The following is a 21,280-nucleotide window of genomic DNA, read 5'->3' as shown; positions in this document are numbered from 1 at the left end:
ATTTTATTGAGCCATTGTAATAATTAAGATAAATCATTCCTCTTATTACTTGAAATGTGATCATTTGTTTCTCTGGAAGTAGAGCTAAAGACTGATGTGAATGCAAAAGACTTTGTTACATAATCCTCAGACTATCACTTTACTGTGCAATGTTTCTTTTCTAAAAAAAACCACACATTTGGGGTGACTTTTACACATAATGAGAGTCTTTTTGAATATTAATGATATGTCTAAAATATTAGAACCACCGCACCTTTCATTACCAATATCAGCCCAGATTAGCAATATTAGTGGTCAAATATTCCTCTGTCTCCTGCCTTAATACACAAATCAGTTTATTTTAGGTGAAGGAACCACCAGTTAAAATAGTGGAAGAGGGATGCCACTGGAACAGATGCAGCATCTGACAATTGCTATTACCAACAACAATTTCCAACTCACTAATGCACAGAAATATTATTTATTGAATGAGCCTCACAAAAAAGCAATCATGAATATATTGAACCAGTTGAGGAATATTGTTTTCGTATGTTTTTACAGTGAGCAAATGTTTTCCAAAGGTCCCAGCTTCGAGACCATTTCTGCCAGTGGTCTGAATGCAGCTCTTGCTCATTACAGGTCAGTGTATAGAAAAGTGGACCCATGAAGTAAACGTCAGTCAAGATAAGCAAATAGCTGATCCTACTGACATTTCTCAATGCAAATTATATAAAGCTGCTTTATGGGCGGATGTGATTATACAGTAGTGTTATGTTTTTGCACTGTGTTTTATACTGATATCAGAGTTTAAGGGTTAGATTTTGATGTAAAAATAATAGTGGCATTAACAGCGCTCACCATTATTTATCTGTAAATCGGGCAGCAATTTCTAGCAAGCAGAAATGTACAGTTAAGCACAAAAATCTGAAAGTTGCTCTCCAAGATGCATCATTCCTCCATAAGATGCATCTTGCCATCTGGCTCCCCATTTAAATGCATTGAAGGGTGTGAAGTTCCTGTGCTGATATTGTAGATCTGTCAGATGGAATGATGCGTACAGTTCTGGGCACCATATTATAGGAAGAAAGTGAATGCATTGATGTGAGTGCAGAAGAGGTATACAAGAATGGATGAGAAACTTCAGTTATGAGGAAAGATTGGAAAGGTTGGGACTGTTCTTCTTGAAGAAAAGAAGGCTAAGAGGATAGAGATGTTCAAAGGCATGAGGGGGTTGGACAGAGTAGATAAGGAGAAACTGGGATTCGCACGACCACCCCCATTATTGTATGGTTCGACTTCCCACAGACCACAGGTACTGGGTAGGCTTCAGAGGCTACACGAAGTTGACAGGGACTCAAGGTGCTGTTATAAGGGTGTAGCGCTGCTAGGTGCTGGTTGCTTATCCAGGAGGGGACTCGACCGTGCCTCAAATCCTCCAGATTGCTCCTCCCCTCCCCCAGCAACTAAGCTCCATACAGTCCACACACCTCATTTTGTGCAGCCTGGTTGAACGCATTTCGGTCCTCTCGAATTAAAGCATTTATAGTTTTGGCATGTGTCTCCAATTGTGCTATAATCTCCTTTAGCTGTAGGGTCATTGCCACCTCTTAGTGTAACCCAGACCCCACCACTGCATTTTCATCCCCCAGAACTTTTCTGAGTTGGCTGTTTAAATTGTTTATTTGTAAAGCCAATTCTACGTTATCATGCTATTTATAACTGATGTACCTGTGTTGAAAACAGTGAACCCATCATTAACTACCCTGCGTCGTTGTCTGCCGGAACCCACAGTAAACTCCCCTCCCTCACGATACATTTCTTCAACATTGATATCCCCAAAATCCAAATTGTGGAACTTTTGAAACATGTCTTTCAGAAGGGCTTGGTACAGTAGTTCTGTTTCCCTCGGACACCATGCAGGTAACCATACCTCTGTCAGGTTCAGAACGACTGAGGCCACAGCATAATGTACCCCCTGATACAGCACCTTCTTTGTGGGGACAAGTACTAACCCATTCCCGGGCCCCTTGGTGGTGATTGGACAGTTGTGAGGGTCGATCGGTTGGGCTGTGGGTAGGGGCTTCTTCACCTGAACCAACAGTTCGGTGGCTTTCACTGTCATCCCTGCCCTGGGAGCTACACACGCCTGTCCGCTGCGGTCCCAATTTATCCCGTTCCCGGGATCCTGCCACCACCTCACAAAGGTAATTGCTGCCCCTTCGGGACACACCTCGGCAGACCCCCACAAGCACAGATACAGCTTTTGGTCATAAGCGCACCATTTCTCCCAACATACAGTGATCCCTCCTGGTGACCCCGTGATGGTCCGGTAGGTGTCATTGTCCAGTCTTTCCCAGTCTGAAGATCGATCCCTCATGTCCGAGCTCAGCTTCCTGAGCCACCACCATCTCCCAAAAGGAACGTTCCCCTTACAGGTCAAACACTCGCCTGCCCCCAGTCACCCTAACCCGGTCGGTTGCCACCTGTATTTCTGCACAGGGCACGGATGCTTCTCCGTAGGTGAAGCTCCGATGACTGGAGAACCTGGTCGAGTTTGACCCCAGCCATCCAGGCCATCTCCCCTCATGGGAGTATTTGGCCTGGCTATCCACAACTGGGTTCCCTTGTCCGGTTGTTACGAGGGGCGCCCTGCCCCCAGAGCACCCGTAGACCAGGGACTCCTCTGTGTCCCCTCGTCACCCGGCAAACATCTGTATGCCCATCGCCATCAAGATCCACGTCGCCGGGTGCCCCATCTGTAAAGCAGACAAACACGGCCTTGCCTCTACAGAACTACCTACCCTTCCTGGGACACACCCTGACTTAAAAGTGAATGAATTCTATCCAGCCGGCAGCAGCAGCTACCGCTTTGAAGTTGGAAATTGACATGAAATTGCCACAGTCGGCTGTGTTCTATGTTCACAGCCCGGCTCTTCCAGGGTCCTAGTGCCAGCTCTATATTCATTACATTCGAAGTTCCCGCATTATACACTTCAGTAATCGATGCACATAAATAACCAACACGCTACTAAACACTAATTAGAACTTAAACAGAGGGAAATTAAAACTGGTCCCCGCTATGCTGGGGCCGTCCACCTGTTTGGCCCAACGGCTCAGACCAGAATTCCTCCTGTCGAGGGGCCTGACTGCCCCTCAGCTCCCTTTCCATGATGGGGTTTTGGGATACCCCTATGTTCCCTGCGGAGGCTGGGTTCCCTCCAGCAGCGCCCTGAAGTGCCTTGTTCCGACCACTCTCAACCCTGGCCTTTCTGTTACTGGCCCTGGCCCTGAGAGTCATGTGCCTTGGAGACCACCTAGAAGGGGGTTTGGAGACCACCTAGAAGGGGGTTTGGAGACCCGACTGCTCCTTCGTACCCATAAAGGTTCCCAGGCTAGGGGTGACACCTCCATCTCCTCCGCTTCTATTAATTCTGCCTTTCTGAGGCAGTTTGCTTTACCTGTCGGTGGAAGGCTGGAGCACGTTTCTACTGGACCTGAGGACTGGCGGTTATGCCCAGGACCTTAAGGGTCGCCTGCATTACTTGCCCCGTGAAGTGACTCCACTGGTCGGACTCCACGAACTGTGGGAGTCCCCATCTAGAGAATACCTCCCTAACCAGGATCTTGGCCATGCCTACAGCGGTGACTGTTCGACACGGGAAGGCTTCCACCCACTTGGAGAACACATCCACCAGTACCAGACAGTACTTGCATCCCCCTGAGGCGGTGGGAAGGGGTCCGATATAGTCGATTTGTACCGACTGCCATGGCCCTTCCACCCTTCAGATGTGTCCCAGTGAAACCTTTCTTTTCTGGGGATCGGGGTTGTTGGTTGCACAAACCAAGCAGTTCGCACAGAAGTCGCGAACGTCTTTCCGGAGGCCAGGCCGCCATCCCACTCTCTCTACCCGCTGCCAGGTGGTTTCTGCTCCAGGGTGTCCTGCTCCGGGACCCTCATGTGCTCCTGCCATAAATTCCCTTCTGTGCTGGGAAGGCACCACCCATTGGTCTCCTTTAAAGAGCATGCCTTCTTTTACTGACATGTCTTTCCCCCCATATGGCCCTCCTACTCTCTCCTGCCTGCACATGGCTGTTAAGGCAGCCTTGAGAATGGGGTCCTGTGCCTGGACCGTGGCCAGGTCTGGGGCCAAAGCCACCCCTGTACTCCCTCTTTGAGGCTGCCCTCTGGCTGCGGCAACCTGTCCTTCCCCGTAGGGGTCCCACGTTACCCCATTCCTGGCTCCCTCTTTAGCCAGAAGGTCTGCCCTTTGGTTCCCCTCACCCCGTGGCTCTGTTTTGGAGTGAGCTTTGACCTTGTGGATATACGTATCCCCGCCCTTCCCTATGGCAGCCAAGATCCTCTCAAGCAGAGGTTTTGTGGTGAGGGGTTTCCCGTCCGAAGACGTGTACCCCCGGCGGGACCAGATGGCCAGGTACTCTGTGCATGAGTTGCATGTAAACATGCTGTCTGAACATATGGTATATGGAGTGGGGAAACGTTCAGGGTGGGTCACCACGTACATCACTGCGGCCAGCTCTGCCTGCTGAGCGCTTAGAGTATGTGGGAGCTTAAGGGCGAGGGCTATTCCTGCCCCGGGTCCCAGACCCCGCAACCCGTGAACCTGCTGCCCCCCGATACTGTACCTGACCCGTCCACATGTATCTCCCTTCCCGTAGGATGCAGCCCTGCCCGGAAGCCAAAATCAACCTCCCATACTCCTTCCACTGAGCAATGGTGCGGCTCCCCTGGGTACATCAAATTGGCTGCAAGCTTGGGCTCGCATTGCCCCGTAACCCGTAAAGCCGTTTGGGAAAGGAGAAGGGTCCATCGGGTGATTCTAGCGCTGCTCACCGTGCCGTCCTTAATCGGGCCATCCAGCAGCATGTGGGTTGGTGTATGGTGGGTCAGGAGAGCGATGGGGGACATTCTAATGAAAACTTGCACTCTCTTTACTGCCCAGTATGGGGCTAGCAGGTGTCGCTCACAGTTGGAATATGATCTTTCTACTTCCGTGAGGACCCGGGAGGAATAAACAGCCGGCCTGAGCTTACCATGCCGTTCCTGGAGGAGCACTGCGCTCAGGCCGTGACTGCCTGCTGCCACCTCGAGGAAAGACTCCCCCCTGGGGTCAATGGCTCCTCGAGCTGGGGCCTGTTGCAAGTCCTGTTGAAGACGGACGAATGCAGCCTCATATTTCTGGTCCCAGTCCCACTCTACTCCCTTGTGTAGTAGCCTGAGCAGAGGTGCTGCGGTTGCGGCATAATCCTCGATAAAATCTCGGCAGTAGCCTGTGACCCCCCAAAAAGGACCTTACTCCCTTCACGTCTGTCGAGACTGGGAGCTCCTGCACTGCCTGCCTCCTTGCCGCAGCTATACCTCTTTCTCCGGCCCTTAGGGTTAGCCCCAAGAATTTCACCTCTCAACCCTATCTGTGCCTTTTTCGGGTTGACCTTTAAACCGCTTTTACAGAGCAGCTCCAGCAGTTCGTTAACGAGGGGACATGTTCTTCACTGGTGTCTGTGAACAATGGAATGTTGTCTACGTCCTGGCCGAGCCTGTGGGGTTCACTAAATTCCTTGAGGTATTCTGCCACACACTGATGGAAAATACTGGGGCTATTGTGGAACCCTTGGGGAAGACAGCTCCATGTGTACTGTTGCCCCTTGAATGTGAATGCAAACTTATACTGGTCCTCCTGCCTGACTGGGATGGACCAGAATCCGTTAGAAATATCCAGCACTGTAAATACAGAGGCTGACGCTGGGATCTCTCCTAACAGGTCTGCCACGGCTGGGGCGCAAGCCGGAATGTCTTATTGAGCACCCTATAATCCACCGTCGCCCTCCATGAATTGTCTGGCTTCCTCACTGGCCAGAGGGGCGAGTTTACATTGGTGGTGATTGGCCTCAGAATGCCTTGCCTGGCCAGTGAACTTAAGGCAATTTCTAAATCAGCCTCCACTTCCCGGGGAAAGTTGTACTGTTTTTGGGGTCGGGACATGGGATCCCCGTCGAGCCTGACTTCTGTCCTGGTAACCCTCCCACAATCATGCTTATGGGTCGCGTAGGCGGCTAGATTTTCTTTTACATACCCTTGATATTCTGCCGGGGTATTTCTTACTAGGGCCTCTAAATCATACCCCTCCTTGGGCCTTACCACACACAGGGCCCCCATCTCATGTGCTTCCTCTATCACCATGGCCTCCTTCCCAGCCCCTTCCCCTGTTATGCCCCACAGACAGTGGTTTCTCAGATCCACCAGGACCTGGTGTGCCACTATGAAATCGGTGCCTAAAATCCCCTTTCCCTCTTGTTCCCAGCTCATCAGGACGCATTTCCACTGCGCCTGGAGGGTCCCTAACCTGATGGACAAAGGAACCGAGAAAAAGCCAGCCTTCTCGTTCCCCGTAAAACCGACAAGACTGTAGGGCACCCCGCTGGATATGGGGGATGTTCAGGGGTTGTCCATGTGGACAATAGTACTGGAAGCACCTGTGTCCAGCCGGTAACTCCCGACTACATCCTGGACCCCCATCTTGACCCAGTGTCTAACACATGGGCCATATTCTAGTGGACATAAAAAGGTGGGCTGCTTCGTTGGGAGTCACAGGGGGTTTGGGGTACAGACGCAGATGTCCCCTGGCCAGTTGCCATGGCCACCTGTCCGGGTTCTGCTGCTTTGGACTGTAGAAATGCCAGCAGATCCTTCACCTCTACAGTCCCCTGCCTAGGTCCACCTAACACCGGGGCTGGGTTGTCTGCTACCGCGGCCCTTTCCTCCACTGACCTATTCGAGCCTCCACATTCCCTCCTGTAATGCCCGGGCTTCCCACACCCGTAGCACACCGGTCCTTTGTCGGGGATTCTATTGCCTTCCTGTCTCCACTCCCTTCTCTTAGGGGGTGCTGGTGCAATCCCATGCACCCTTCCCTTGGAGGGCTTTTTCTCATCCCTTTCCTCGTTCCGGTATGCCAGGGTGAGCTTACAGATCACCTCCGCCTCCCTGAGGTTCGGGTCCTGTGGGTCGAATCAATGTTCTGCCTTAGCTCTGATTCTCGGGAGACAGTTTGCTACCAATGTTTTCCGCCAGTGGGTTGTTCGCTCATCCAAATTTTGCCTGTCTAAAAGAGTCCCGCATGCTCCCTCATACACTGTCCACAGCCTGTCTGCAAACATGTCCGGGGATTCTGCAACCTGCTGCTTTGTTTCCCACACCCTTGTGAAGGGGCTACCCTGGTTTAACCCCATTGCCTCCAGATCCGCTGTCTGTGCTGCCGTCCATGTTGCAGGTCTTCCCCCTTCACTGGAGGTCACTGCCTTGCATAGGTATGAGTCCAGGGTCATGAGTAATAATTTTCCCTCTCCCCCTCATCACAGTCATTTATGTCGGCTGCCTGCTGCATCTCCATAAAATGCAATGACGGGTCTCCCGCCCTGGTCAAACTATGAATGTGGGTCACCATCCCCCTGAGCGCGTGTGCCCCATGGGGAATTATAATATCACTTTCTATCGGTCCCCTGTCTGCCAGTCCCACCGGGGGACCGTATTTGCGCTGCCTTACTGGGCACATCTGCACCTCTGATTCTACCCCTGGCTCTCCTACCATGATCGGTAACCCCACCCCCGGGTGTGCTACACATGGTATAGACGCCGCTAACTGAGGGTGCTCTCCTGACCCCCCTTGGACCTGTCCCTCCCTGGACAGTCCGAACCCCACCTGCCGAACTGGGCACAATCCCGGCGCCTCAGGAGGCGGTCTATTCCCCCTTGCCCCTGGGGAATCGTCTGCTGTGAGGAGCCCTCTACCCTCGGGGGACCCTCCTGGTCTTACCAGGTACACTCGTCCCCTAACTTTGGACAGAGCCTCCTCCAGCTCTTCTGTCCTTTGCTGACACGGCCCATGGCCCAGGCCACCCTGTATGCTGCCTGAATGTCCCTCAACTGTCCCTCCAGCTCCCTGTACCCCTGTGTACTCTGAGCCAGGAGTTCCTGGGCATTCCGCTCCCTCTCCTTTGCCTCTACAACCTGGCATAGGAGAAATTCCTGGGTATTTCTGTGTGACTCATTTGCCTGCAGGATACACTGCCTGGTGTATTTCTCTGTGCTGGTCCTTGCTTCTTTAAGTTGCTCTTCCAGCATGGCAATATGTTTTCCATTTTTGCCACCTGCTGGGATAGACACTCCAGCCAAACTGCCTTTTCCTGTCCCTTGTTATAGTTTTTGCTCTCTGTCCATTCCGCAGCAGCCGCTGCGGGCTGCTCCGCTGTTGTGAGCGCTATTACCCATTTCTTGGTGAGGTTGATTTTTTTAAAAAGGTAAGAGGAGATTCTCTCCTCCATCTTGCTTCTTTCTCGCACCCCCTCTGGCAAGTCACATATCCCAGACCAGCGGAGTCCTGCCGCGGTCGCCATTGTAGGGGTTTCCTTCTCTTTACTCCACTTACAGGCCGGTGTTTGGGGGTCTGCCGATAGCTGTGAGTGTCTCTCTCCTACAAGCCTCGGAATTCCGAAGGCCGGGGAATGCCGCACTGGGGCAAATCCGCAGGAGAGAGCGCTGAACCAGGCTCACAGTTTATACCTAACCGGTACCCTGACACTTATATCACACAGCTATCCCAGAACCACCACCAATGCCTGGGTGATTCTCTCTCATCGGTGGGACAAACTGCCACCCTGTACCTACTCCACTCGAGTAGTTCCCCAAGAGAAAGAAAAGGAGAGATCACACTGTTTATGCCTAACCAGTAGTCTCCCTTGAGTGAGCGTTTCGAGGCGCCCACATCACCCTCAGTTCTCGACTCCGGAATTATGGTCGAGGATCGAAGTTGTGAATCTGCCAGAGCATGACAGTGAGAGGGAGAAAAAAAAAGAACAAGAGTCCAAACGAGTTTCAAACTTACAATTTACTTGACAACACCAAAATCAACCTCTCCAATATCACATCACACATGAATAAAACTTATGCTTTATCTTATTGCTACGGGAGAACAATACTAACGGACACAACGAAAATCTTCCTTTACACAATTTTACAGATGTGCAAAAGATTACCGGAGTTTAAAACGCTACCCCCCTCCCTTGCCTCTACTGCTATCTTAGTTTGGGAACTTCAACAAGTTGGCTGAGGATACTTACAATCCTAGGGGCTCTGTCGTCTCCGGGTGCTTCCTTCCTTGGGTTGAAAAGGGGGTGCAGGCTGGTCTTCCCTCGTGGCATGATTCTACAAAACTAAAAAGCTCTCCCTTTTTCCCCCCAGCATGTCTCTTTTAAAAGTCAATTTCAAAAGGCTGACTTTGCCCCCTAAGCAATTTCAAGGACAATGGATTTCTGGACACTGGCAGTTTCGGTTTAGACTGAAACTGCCTTACCCTGTTGCTTGGCGATTTCAACGTCCTGTTTAATGCTTGTCTGCCAATTTTAACGAATTGTTAATGTTTGTTGGCCAATTTTAACGAATTGTTAATGTTTGTCCGGAGCTCCCTGAACGATATCCCATTAACAGGTTGGGTCTTTTGTTCTCTGTTATGGGGCCGATTTGCGTGGCCATTGTCTCCCTGCTGGGCTGTGTTCTTCGCGTCTGCTGATCTCCATCTCCCTTTGTTCGTCTGGCAATTAGATCACCGGTGTGTCGGTGTCTTTGCTGCACCTGGATTCCTGTGGCTCGCACCTTTCCTGAGCCCAATCCACAGCCAGGTTAGGTTAGTCCTGCCGAGCCTTCTGGGAGGTTTTGTCAGCTAGCAGCCAGAGTTGGCCACTTTAAAATGTCAGGTTTCACCTGAGTGCTTTTAAAAATATGGAGGATTGCCCTGAAACTTACACTTATACAACCCGAGTCGCATTGAATAGCCAGGTATTTCTCTGCACTGCGAGCACCCGGAAACACGCGGCTAAACGGGCTCGCTAGGGGACTTTGTTCCCATTTGGGTGAATCACGCCCTGTTTTTGTGAACCAGGATAGAATGTGAATCCCCTCATTCACGTGCTAACCTATTTTCACCTATCATAGGCTCATATATTCAGGGCTGCTTGGAGTTGTCAATTCCTCATCAGATTTTGTTTTCCCACAGATGGAATACAAGCTCTGAATGTTATTGGGAATGGCTTCCATTTCTCGCCAGTAAATTGTTCAATTCCATTATCTGTTGGGGTTAGAATAAAAGCCAATTTAATTGGGCTGACGTGTAGAACGCAGGATGATGAAGCATTGCATTAGGATTCCTGGTAGAGCAGTGAAAAATCCTCTGGGTCATTTTAATATCAAAGAAATACAACATAATAAGGTGCAATCTGACTATAAAACTGGCACAGCAGTGATGACCTTATTTTGTAATTCATAGGAAGCTAACTTTATAATTCAGTGGGTACGTGAATACCATTTTAAAATCGAGTCCGAGATCCCATTCCATTTGGGCTGCAGAAAAATAAAAACATTCATGCCTATTTTTGTCAGCAACAAATATAAATGTTTTTATTCTGACCTTAAACCTCCTCCTCGAGCTGTCATGTACTTCTCTGGAGCTTTAATCTTGACCTTGACAGCAGCTGATTATATTTGCTAAAATAATAAAACCTAACCTCCATCCCTATTCAAATTTTCATAGGGTCCATTTAACTATAATGTTTAAAAGATTTAAAATCCAGAAGGCATACATTCAAGAGAGAATTCTCTTAATTAAAAATGAGAGTATGCTTGTTTTCTCGATAATGAATGACTCTCTAATGAAATCTCATTCTTAAACCTTGAACGTTTCATAGCCACACATTCCTGCAATTTCATTAATGGGTCATTAATTCTAGGTAATAAAAGGGACAGCTCCTGTTTTTATTTTGTTAAAATAGAAATACAGCTCCATGCTAGCTGGACTATTCCGAGAAGTCTTTTTATTGCTCAGACATGCACTAGCTATTTTACTGCTCCCGGGGCCTTTACTACAATATTCAGGCAGCAAATTGTCCCTCATGCAGTAAGACCTAATTTTTTGCACAGGCAGAGAGGCTCTCAGTCTTTGCGAAAATGACAGTGGAGGTTGGATCTGGACATCAAGCCCCAAACCCGATTTCTGCTATTTTCATGGGGGTGGGTTTGAATTTCATTTTTTTTTAATGCAGTCTCCAGTTAAAAGGAAATCAGTGCCTCTATTTTTCAATCTGTATGCTGACATAAGCATTTACATTACAGGATTAGTGCTGCATAACTGATTTCACAACCTTTCATTATCACAAAGGGGTGGTTGTCAGTTCACAGTTTGATTGACATCTCCAAGTGGTTATAAAAACTTTTTGAAGTGGCACGAAGGATACAAATGCTTGTTTCCAGAAGGAATTAAAGGAAGTTAAATGTAGTGAATGGGTTTTTATCAATGAACTGGTTTTTTAAAATACTGAATTCATTAACAGACATTTAAGATATTTATTTAATCTCAGCATGGGCTCTGAGGTGTGTCTATGGTGGATACTTGGTGAATTGATATGGTAGGTATAACGGCAGCGGGTGGTGGGTTGTGTCGTATTAGGGTGAGGCACATACAGAGCTAATGTGGGAATGAGTTGAGTACTGCCCATGCAGTGATGTAAGAGATTCATGACTCACATCCAGAGTTAATCAAGAGAATACCAGCAAGCATGGAGACAGTTCCTAACTTGTACCCTTTACTGTACAATTGTAAATAATTCTAAGAGTCAATCTTATAATTAACTTCTTCAGACTTACAAAACTGTAATAAACACCCTCCAACAGGTGGAGAACATGCACTGTTGGCATAGCACCATGGGAGTGGGTGTAGTGGCATAGGATGGCATGGAGTTGGAGGGTTTGAGGGACCATGGGAGGTTGGCAGAGAGGATATAAGGGGCCATGAGGTGGGGGAAGATGGTTGGAGGCACGTGTGATGAATTTAGGAAACATTTGGGTGGCACAGTAGCACAGTGGTTAGCACTGTTGCTTCACAACGCCAGGGTCCCGGGTTCGATTCATGGCTTGGGTCACTGCCTGTGCAGAGTCTGCACATTCTCCCCGTGTCTGCATGGGTTTCCTCCGGGTGCTCCGGTTTCCTTCCACAAGTCCCGAAAGACGTGCTGTTAGGTGAATTGGACATTCGGAATTCACCTCAGTGTGCCCAAACAGCGCGCCAGAATGTGGCAACTAGGGGCTTTTCACAACTTCAGTGCAGTGTTAATGTAAACCTACTTGTGACACTAATAAAGATTATTATAAAACATATTGCATTATATAATCTGTTGGAGCAATGTTATTAGAATAACTTGGGTTAAGGTATCCAGATTATCGGCGGGATTCTGTTAGCGGACGGCAAAATCGGGAAATGCGATTTGGTGGATTTGGCCGATTTGACGCCAAATCATAATTCTCCGTTACCTCAAAAAACGGCGTCAATGCGTTTCACTCCGCACGTACAGTAGTCACCGTTTGCATATCATTAGCAGGCCCGACCCGGTGTTCCACAGGGCCTCCACGATTCTCCGCCTCCGATTGGCTGAGTTCCCGGCGGTGTGGTTCACTGGTGTGTTGAAAAATCGTGAAACCGGCGTGGCGGCTGCTGAAGGGGAGAGAGGGGGGGGTACGGAAAGTGTCCAACAGCGCCATAGTGGAATTGAGTGTGTTCCACGCGGCATCGGTGCTAGCCCCTCAACGGAAGCGGAATCGGTCCAGGTGTGGCACCCGCCTTTCTGTTGTAAATGTCCACGGATTCTTTGTTGCCGTCAACACTAGTCCCAGAAACGGAGAATCTAGCCTTATACGTTTGCTAAAACTGCGAATGAGGGGTTAACAGTTAGGCACGCTGCGATGTCACTAATGGGAGGGGCTGGTTCTGTTTTTAGTTGTATTTTTCAGTTCTGTATTGTGCCTGATTTTTAGTTCCATTTTATAGCTCTGCTCTGGGTTTTGAGGAAATTTGTTTCTCAGAGTGGCTTCTGAGAGCTTCTCTCCAAGGACTTTGTGAATAAATCTGTGAGCCACTAGGCGCTAACTTTATTTTATAAGAGGGCAGCATGGTGGTGCAGTGGCTAGCACTGCAACCTCACGGTGCCGGGGTCCCAGGTTCGATCCCGGCGCTGGGTTGATGTCCGTGTGGAGTTTGCATATTCTCCCCGTGTTTGTGTGGGTTTCGCAGGGTAGGTGGAGTGGACATGCTAAACTGCCACTTAATTGGAAAAAATGAATTAGGTACTCTAAATGTATTTTTAAAAAAGATTATTTTATACGTGGCATTTGACCTGTATTGGATGTTGTTTTATTGAAATTTTAGAAGTAGATCTTTATATTTTTAAAAGTAAGTGTTTGACTGTTAATTGAAAATCTTTTATTCCTTGGATGATTATGGGGTTAATCCTGTGTTGATAATAGGCTTTTGTTTTAATACAAAAAAAATCCCTACTTGTCAGTGGAATCACTCCAGGGGGGGGGGGATTATCCCTTCCTCCTAATTTACAAATTGAAAAATTGTTGGGGTTTCTCATCCAGTTTCCTAATATAAATTGGGGTTCTGATCCAGTACCGTAACACATGAGATTGTGTGGATTTACATGCATACATCATAAGGAATGTCTGGGGGTTAGGCATATGAGGGGGACAGCTAATATTTGTTTTATTGCCTTTTCATGCTTTTAGCCCAGCCAGCTTCCAAACCCAGCAGCCTCTGACCTCTTTTTGGTGTCGCCTGCCCTCCCTCTAACTGAAAATTCAACCTTCTGGGGCACTTTTCCCCAGATTATGTTTGCAAATTCACAAATCGTCCTCACTCTAGACTGCCGACGTAGGAGCAGAAACTCAGACCTAAGCGTGGAAACCCACCATGGTTACAGGTGTGTGGGACAGGGGTTGATGCCAGGGACACAGTGCTGTCTATTCACCCTCACCGCCCTGAGGTGGTCGTGCAGTTTTTGTCCTTCATTTCTGGCTGGTCTGGATTGCATTGCCCACGGCGCTGACCACCTGTGCCACCAACACCCAGTCCCGGTGAAAAGCAGCGGCTGGCAGCCTCCTTTTCACCCCGGAACAAAGGGTCATCTGCCTCTCCTCCATGGCGCCCAGCAGGGTCTCTAATTCCACGTCGGTGAATCTCGGGGCCGCGCGTCTTGCTACCACCTTGTTGGCTGGGATGGTGTGTGTAGGGAGTGCAGTGTGTATATACGGATACAGCTCGTCAGCCTCCTAAGTGTCTCAGGAACGGAGAATCTAGCCACATATGTCTCGATTCCATTTCTGCTATTTTGTAAATTATTTCATATTAAATGAGAAAAGCAGCATGATTTTAAAGTAAAGTTGACCCTAGAGACTCAGAATTCTCCGTTTTTGGGACTATGTCCCCACGCCATCATGAAAACTGTGGTCTTTTACGCCAGGAAAACTAGCGTCAAAAGGCCACAGATTCCCTGTTTTGCTAGGGGCTAGCAGACAGCTGTCATAGAGCTTGCAGCTCTAGCTGCCAATACGGTCCTCCGCACTTCCGGGTCAGAGGCCGTGCATGTGCACGACGGCGGCCTCCAGCGGCTGCGCTGTGCTCCATGGCGGACTGAGCCCGCAGGCCTGGACCGCCGAAATAGTGCCCTGCATCGGCCGCTCGCCCGCCCCGGACCGCCCGCACACATAGCCCCCAGTCCCAAATGAGGCCCCCCTTGCCCTCCGATCGGCCCTCCCCCGACTGTGGCAGCCCGCGACCGAGTCCGCAGCCGCCACCCGAGGTTCCTGAATAGCAGGACCATGTTAGAACCACGGCGTCGGGAATTCGGCCAGTTGGGGATAGAGAATCGCGGGGCGGGCCTCAGGCAATAGCCTGAGACGGTGGTTACTAGGGGGAGCGGAGAATAGCGAAACCAGCGCTGGTCCCGATTTTGTGCGCGAAAACAGATTCTCCACCATCGCCGAATGTGATTTCAGAGTGGGGGAGTGGGGGGGCGGGTGGAGAATCCAGCTCTATATCTTTTCAACCCTGAGTAAATTCAAAAGCGAGGCAGGATAATGTCACCATGCCACTGACATTGACTGCTAAATTGTAAAAAGAAAAATTAAACTATCATATCAATTGTGGCATTGCTCATGGTGAGTAAGACTGAATAGACATAGAAATGCAAGCAAATGCATTTTTGTTGGTACAATGAGCCTAAGCTACAATCTTTGAATGGTGAAATCCAAGGCCCAATGCTGGGCCTCAACATTCAGGGTCGGCATCTCTTTCTAGCAGCAGTACCCAGGAAATGTAAGTTCCATTCTGGGAGGCTGCCAGGAGTTCTGGGGGGACTGGCAATCCTACCATCACAGACAAGTCCCATAAAAGTTTTGTCAATGTACATTGTGCGGGATTCCCGTCGCCTGACATCCGGAATCAGGAAATGCAATTGGGAGGAGTATCGGTTTTGACGCCGAAATCATGGTGGGCGCCACTTTCACGCCAAATCACAATTCTCTGGCGTTCCACTGGGTGGAACCAGCAGGCAGGGATCTACCCCAGTACCTGTAGTACAGGGGCCTTACCGTAATACCCTCGTATGCAGTGCAGTATATACAATATAATACAACAATGGTGACTACCACACATGAGTCCAGCGGGGGTGGTGGAAAACTATTTACATACAGGTTTTCATTAAAATTTCAGAGAAGGTTACAAACTTAGACGGTCGGGCGCCTTGATCCGTCGTTGAGAGCGCCGCAGTGCTGGTGGCGAGTCAGGCGTCGGTGACTCCAGGAGCGTGTCGACATCCTCTTCATCCCCAGGTGGGACGAAGGGGAGGACGAATTGTCCTGGAGCGGGGGCTGTGGTGGGGTGCACTGGGGAAGGGAGGGTGGTGCCGGGGCAGGGGACGGGGGGGGACCAAGCTGGTGCCAGGTCCCTGAGGGAGACTGTGTCTTGGCAGCCGTCGGGGTACGCTACGTAGGCGTACTGCGGGTTTGCGTGGAGTAGCTGTACCCTCTCAACCAACGGGTCCGCCTTGTGGAGCCGCACGTGCTTGCGGAGGAGAACGGGTCCTGGAGCTGCCAGCCACGTTGGGAGCGAAACCCCGGAGGTGGACTTCCTGGGGAAGGCAAAGAGACGTTCATGGGAGGTTTTGTTAGTCACCATGCACAGGAGCAACCGAATGGAGCGAAGTGCGTCGGGCAGGACCTCCTGCCAGCGGGAGGCCAGGAGATTTCTGGACCGTAGGGCCAGCTGGACGGCCTTCCAGACCATCCCATTCTCCCGCTCCACCTGCCTGTTTCCCCGGGGGGTGTAGCTGTTCGTCCTGCTCGAGGCAATGCCCCTGTTGAGCAGGTACTGGCGCAGCTCATCGCTCATAAATGAGGATCCCCGGTCGCTGTGGATGTAGGCGGAGAAACCGAACAGAGCGAAGATGGTGTTGAAGGCTTTGATGACGGTGGCAGACGTCATGTCGGGGCTTGGGATGGCGAAGGGGAATCTGGAATATTCGTCGACCACATTGAGAAAATACGTGTTGCGGTCGGTGGAGGGGAGGGGCCCTTTGAAGTCCACGCTGAGGCGTTCAAAGGGGCGGGAGGCCTTCACCAGGCGCGCACCATCTGGCCGGTAGAAGTGCGGTTTACACTCCACGCAGACCTGGCAGTCTCTAGTGAAAGCCCTGACTTCCTCGATGGAGTAGGGCAGATTGCGGGCCTTAATGAAATGATAAAAGCGGGTGACCCCTGGGTGACAGAGATCGTCGTGCAGGGATCCGGAGTTGGTCCACTTGTGCGCTGGCACATGTACCTCGGGACAGGGCATCGGGGGGCTCGTTGGGCTTACCGGGGCGATACAAAATCTCGTAATTAAAGGTAGAGAGCTCGACCTCCACCGCAAGATCTTATCATTTTTGATCTAACCCCGCTGTGTGTTGTTAAAAATGAAAGCAACTGACCGTTGGTCTGTGAGGAGAGTGAATCTCCTGCCGGCCAGGTAATGCCTCCAGTGCTGCACAGCTTCAACGATAGCTTGGGCCTCCTTTTCGGCGGAGGAATGCCGAATTTCGGAGGCATGGAGGGTGCGGGAAAAGAATGCCACGGGCCTGCCTGGTTGAGGGTGGTGGCCAGAGTGACGTCTGATGCATCGCTCTCGACTTGGAAGGGGAGCGTCTCGTCGACGGCGTGCATCGCAGCCTTGGCGATCTCAGCCTTGATACGGTTGAAGGCCTGGTGAACCTCAACCGTCAGTGGGAAACTGGTAGAGTGGACGGGCCTTGTCCGCATAGTTAAGGACCCACTGGGCGTAGTACGAAAAGAACCCTGTGGTGATGTGCATCACTGTAAATACATGTAAGCTAGCCAGACACTAGAGGGAGCACCAGAAACATCACACACACACACCCAACCAATAGATAAGTTAGATAGGAGGTGACCAATGGACATTCACGATATACAAGGAGGTGACACGACCACAGGGGGGCATTACACCAACCACACGCATGATCAGCCCTTTGGCCAGTGGAGACAGTCAGTGAGGAGAGGCACAGGGTTGATTCAATATTACACCCACCACGTGGAAGACAGCAGCTGGTTAGTCAGTTTAGGTAGCTATAAAAGGATTAGCAGTAGTGTCGAACTCAAGTTATAAAAGTGTACATAGTGTAAATAAATGTGTTGAAGTTATCTACATGTCTGGACCTTCCTTTGACAAATGCAACACAAGGAAGTTGCTTATGTTACAAAGGAAACATAACAAAACAAACCACAGGCATCGTTTGAGGGCCTTGGGGCAGTGGGGAAGGGGGAGATCCATGAGGGGGCGCATGCGATCGGGGTCGGGCCCTAAAACTCAGTTCTGAACCATATAGCTGAGGATGGCTAATCGGTTCGTGCTGAACACACACTTCTCCTTGTTGTAGGTTAGGTTGAGGAGTTTGGCGGTGTGGAGAAATTTGGAAAGGTTAGCGTCGTGGTCCTGCTGGTCGTGGCCACATGTGGTGACATTATCCAGGTACGGGAAAGTGGCCCGCAGTCTGTACCGGTCAACCATTCGATCCATCTCCAATTGGAAGACCGAGACCCCGTTAGTGATGCCGAAGGGAACCCTAAGGAAATGGTAAAGGCGGCCGTCCGCTTCAAACGCGGTGTACGGGCGGTCCGGCTTGCGAATGGGGAGCTGGTGGTAGGCAGATTTCAGGTCCACTGTCGAGAAGACCCGGTACTGTGCAACCTGATTAACCATATCAGATATGCGTGGGAGGGGGTACGCGTCGAGCTGCGTGTACCGATTGATGGTCTGACTGTAGTCAACGACCATCCTGTTTTTCTCCCCGGTTTTCACCAATACCACTTGGGCTCTCCGGGGCTGTTGCTGGCCTTGATGATACCTTCCCGCAGCAGCCGCTGGACCTCAGACCTGATGAAGGTCCTGTCCTGGGCGCTGTACCGTCTGCTCCTTGTGGTGTTGGGTGCTCTGGTGCACAGGTGAGCCAACACAGTTGTATGTGGTACAACTCTATTTTATTTTAACTCTTATAATACAGTTCGTTCTGGATACTCTGCACGTGCTGTCTCCCTGAGTGTGTTTGGTAACAGATCTGTCCTGGTCCTCCTCTGCAGCTAATACTGACCACCGGGGGTCGTGTCTGTGCTTTTATATCTTTCTGTCATTGGTTGTGGTGTTGTGTGTTCTGATTTGTCTGTTGGTGTGTCTATCATGATGTGTGTGTTTGAATATCATGACATCCCCCTTTTTTTACAAAGATATGTGCCTACGTGGTTATAAATATAATTGTGTCGTGAGTGCATCTAAGAGTGTGTGTGTGTGTTGTGTACAGCGTGTGTATATGACGTAACTATTTACATGGGGCGATGTCGGGTGCGTCACACTAACAAGGTTGTACCATAACAAAACATGGATGCGAGAGAGAAAAAAAAAACTTGAACAGTGGTCCGGTCAGACGATATCTGGAACGATAAACAACAACAGGTTATAATACAGAAGTGTTTGACTTTTTGAACGTATGAACAGTATTAGTGTTGCCTTGGCTGTGGTTTGGTTCTGGTGGCGATGGAAGGGGCATGATCCGTGGCATCTCCACGAAGTCATCCTTGGGAACCAGTGGAGGATCCGGCGTGTGCGTACGGTTCAGTTGCAAGCGTGGAAGGCGGCGCAAAGCTCGCTGATTGCGCCTACGCACCAATCCATCCGCCCTGCATGCCAGGAACAAGGTGGAGTCTTTTTTCTTTTTATGTTTGTGGTGGACGGCATCTTGTAGCCGATGGGTCGTTGCCATCGAAGTAGCACCATCACTAATATCATGCAAGGCGATGACTGTGCCAGATGTGGAAGTTGGCCGAGACTGTGCACGCTGGTTCCGGCCACCTGCTGTGCCGGAAGGGCGACTCCGCAGAGAAACGTCGAAGCATGTCGCCTTGGAGAGAGAATTGTTGCTCGCATCAACGTCTGGCGATGGCGCGAATTGGTGTGTCCATCTTGGACCGCCGGTGCTGGTTGCCACTGCCGACCCAGTGGGACTGCCACGCGATCCATTCCCTGTCGCCGTGGCATCCGCCGTCACCCTGAGCGTGCCATCACCGAGGCCGCGACACCGCCCGTCCGGAGCAAGGTCTGGCGTGCGCGAATCAGAGTCGGCGCTTGGCTGCTCCCCATCTGGAGTCTGGTCTGCCTTCCGTCGATGACCCCCGTCCGGAGTCCCAACAGGTTCACTGGAGGCAGCCGAGATTCCCTGAAGCTGCACTTCTGGAGTCGGAACATGCAGGAATGCACCAACCAGTGGAGAGGCTCGAGCCATCGAGGGTGGAAGCGGTGCGCCGCCACCGCAGTCGTCAGTGGTCCCACCGTGATCGTTGAGTGCCTCGGTACGCACTAGGCGAGGTCTGTCACCTTGCACCTTTTGCATGGGAAGTGGGATGCTGTCGTCACTCGTCTCACATCCCGTGGATAGATCCTCATTAGCAGCTTGCTGTTCACTAGGGTTGGGTAAATTGTCAGAGTTTTCATCTGGTGGTGCACACCATGTCGGTGGACTGTCATTGTCTTGCCGTTGTCCTTCATTTGGGCTTTTCTTCTTTGGAATTTTAAATCTTCCCCCAGACATTGCAGAACCTTGTTTATTATCCCCAAATTCTCCCATATGTATGGTCTCGATTATAGGATCCAATGTTTCTATCGACATTGTACTATTTTCCAAAGAACATTCCGTTTCACTTTTCTTCTCAGGTACCTCATATGTATCTTTGTCTAATGTACATGCCTTCATGGTCTCTGGGTCTGATTTTGCTGGGACTGGCATGGTCACAGTCTCTCTTTTACTGTTCTCAATTGCCCACATTATACTCCCCATACATAACTGCTTAATCACTGGGGTTAGTGTGGTACAATGGATAATCGGGTCGACCTTATCTGCATCTTCACCATTAGTGGAAAGCACACTTGGTTCACTTGAAACTGCTGTGGGTTTTAAATTCGTTATCTGGCTACTCGATGTCGGTGTCCTCAGGATTCTTGCTCCAATGTTCTGCTCATTTATCAGTGGAGTGTGTATAGGTTCAATGCAATTAATGTTCCCCTCAAGGTTTGAAGAGTCATTACTGACTAACTGCTGGTCTTCGAAGTTGGGACTTTGCGGCGTTGTGTTGAAGGGAGACATTTGTCCCTGCTGTAGGTATGATTCAGGTTGTGTTATCTCCATTAACTGAGGATCAATGTCTTGTCCATTTTTTCGATCCGTACTAAAACACTGGCAATTCTCAGTCTGCTCCTTGCAAGTTAAACATTCAATTAATTTCTTTAGCAAATCCTCAGCATCCTTCTGTGGCCGTGCAGCATTATTCATCTCTGTTCGGCTATAATGATCCTGAAGGTCAGCGCATAAACCTTTTTTCTTCGGGCTTGGACGAGGCGATTCCTTTGGCTTGTCTTCAGTTGGGCTTGAACAGTCTTCAGCGCTGTGCCCTTCATTGTAGCATGAGAGACCGTCATGGTCATGCTGCTGTGTAGTGGAGCATGGTAGGCTGTTATAGCCTTCTTGCTGTTCACGTGAGCATGGCAGACTTGCATCGTCTGCCGCTGGTTGGTCAGGAGAGGTTGCTTGACCCTCATGGTCGTGTTCCTGCAAGGACTGCACTCTGGAGTCTTGCGTTGCTTCTATCGTGGAGGCTGTCCACGAGCTCTCTGTGGAGGCTTGTGACACTGGAGTCACTTCTTGTTCGTGCAAGGACTGCGCTCTGGAGTCTTGCATGTCTTCTTTCATAGAGTCGGGAACGTTGAGCGGGACGTGGACCACGCTCTGTGTGGCAGCAGGGCGCTCTCCGTGTGCTTGCAGCGCTCCCTGTCTGTTAATGTCAGGCTGCAGCATCATCCGGTAC

General features: G+C 50.2%; 1 protein-coding gene across 3 annotated transcripts in view; it reads left to right on the top strand.

The window, feature by feature from the left end:
- The window catches only part of xpnpep2 (X-prolyl aminopeptidase (aminopeptidase P) 2, membrane-bound), a 160,632-nt gene that overhangs the window by 106,806 nt on the left and 32,546 nt on the right, over positions 1-21,280 (top strand). For all 3 annotated transcript variants that reach the window (XM_072505383.1, XM_072505381.1, XM_072505382.1), the window contains one exon: positions 541-618. In XM_072505383.1, the coding sequence (XP_072361484.1) occupies positions 541-618 (78 nt within the window). The remainder of the gene's footprint in view (positions 1-540; positions 619-21,280) is intronic.

Source organism: Scyliorhinus torazame, chromosome 5 (assembly GCF_047496885.1).
Source record: "Scyliorhinus torazame isolate Kashiwa2021f chromosome 5, sScyTor2.1, whole genome shotgun sequence".
Taxonomy (NCBI): domain Eukaryota; kingdom Metazoa; phylum Chordata; class Chondrichthyes; order Carcharhiniformes; family Scyliorhinidae; genus Scyliorhinus; species Scyliorhinus torazame.
The sequence above is the reverse complement of the archived record's forward strand: the minus strand, read 5'-3'. Positions and strand labels throughout refer to the sequence as shown.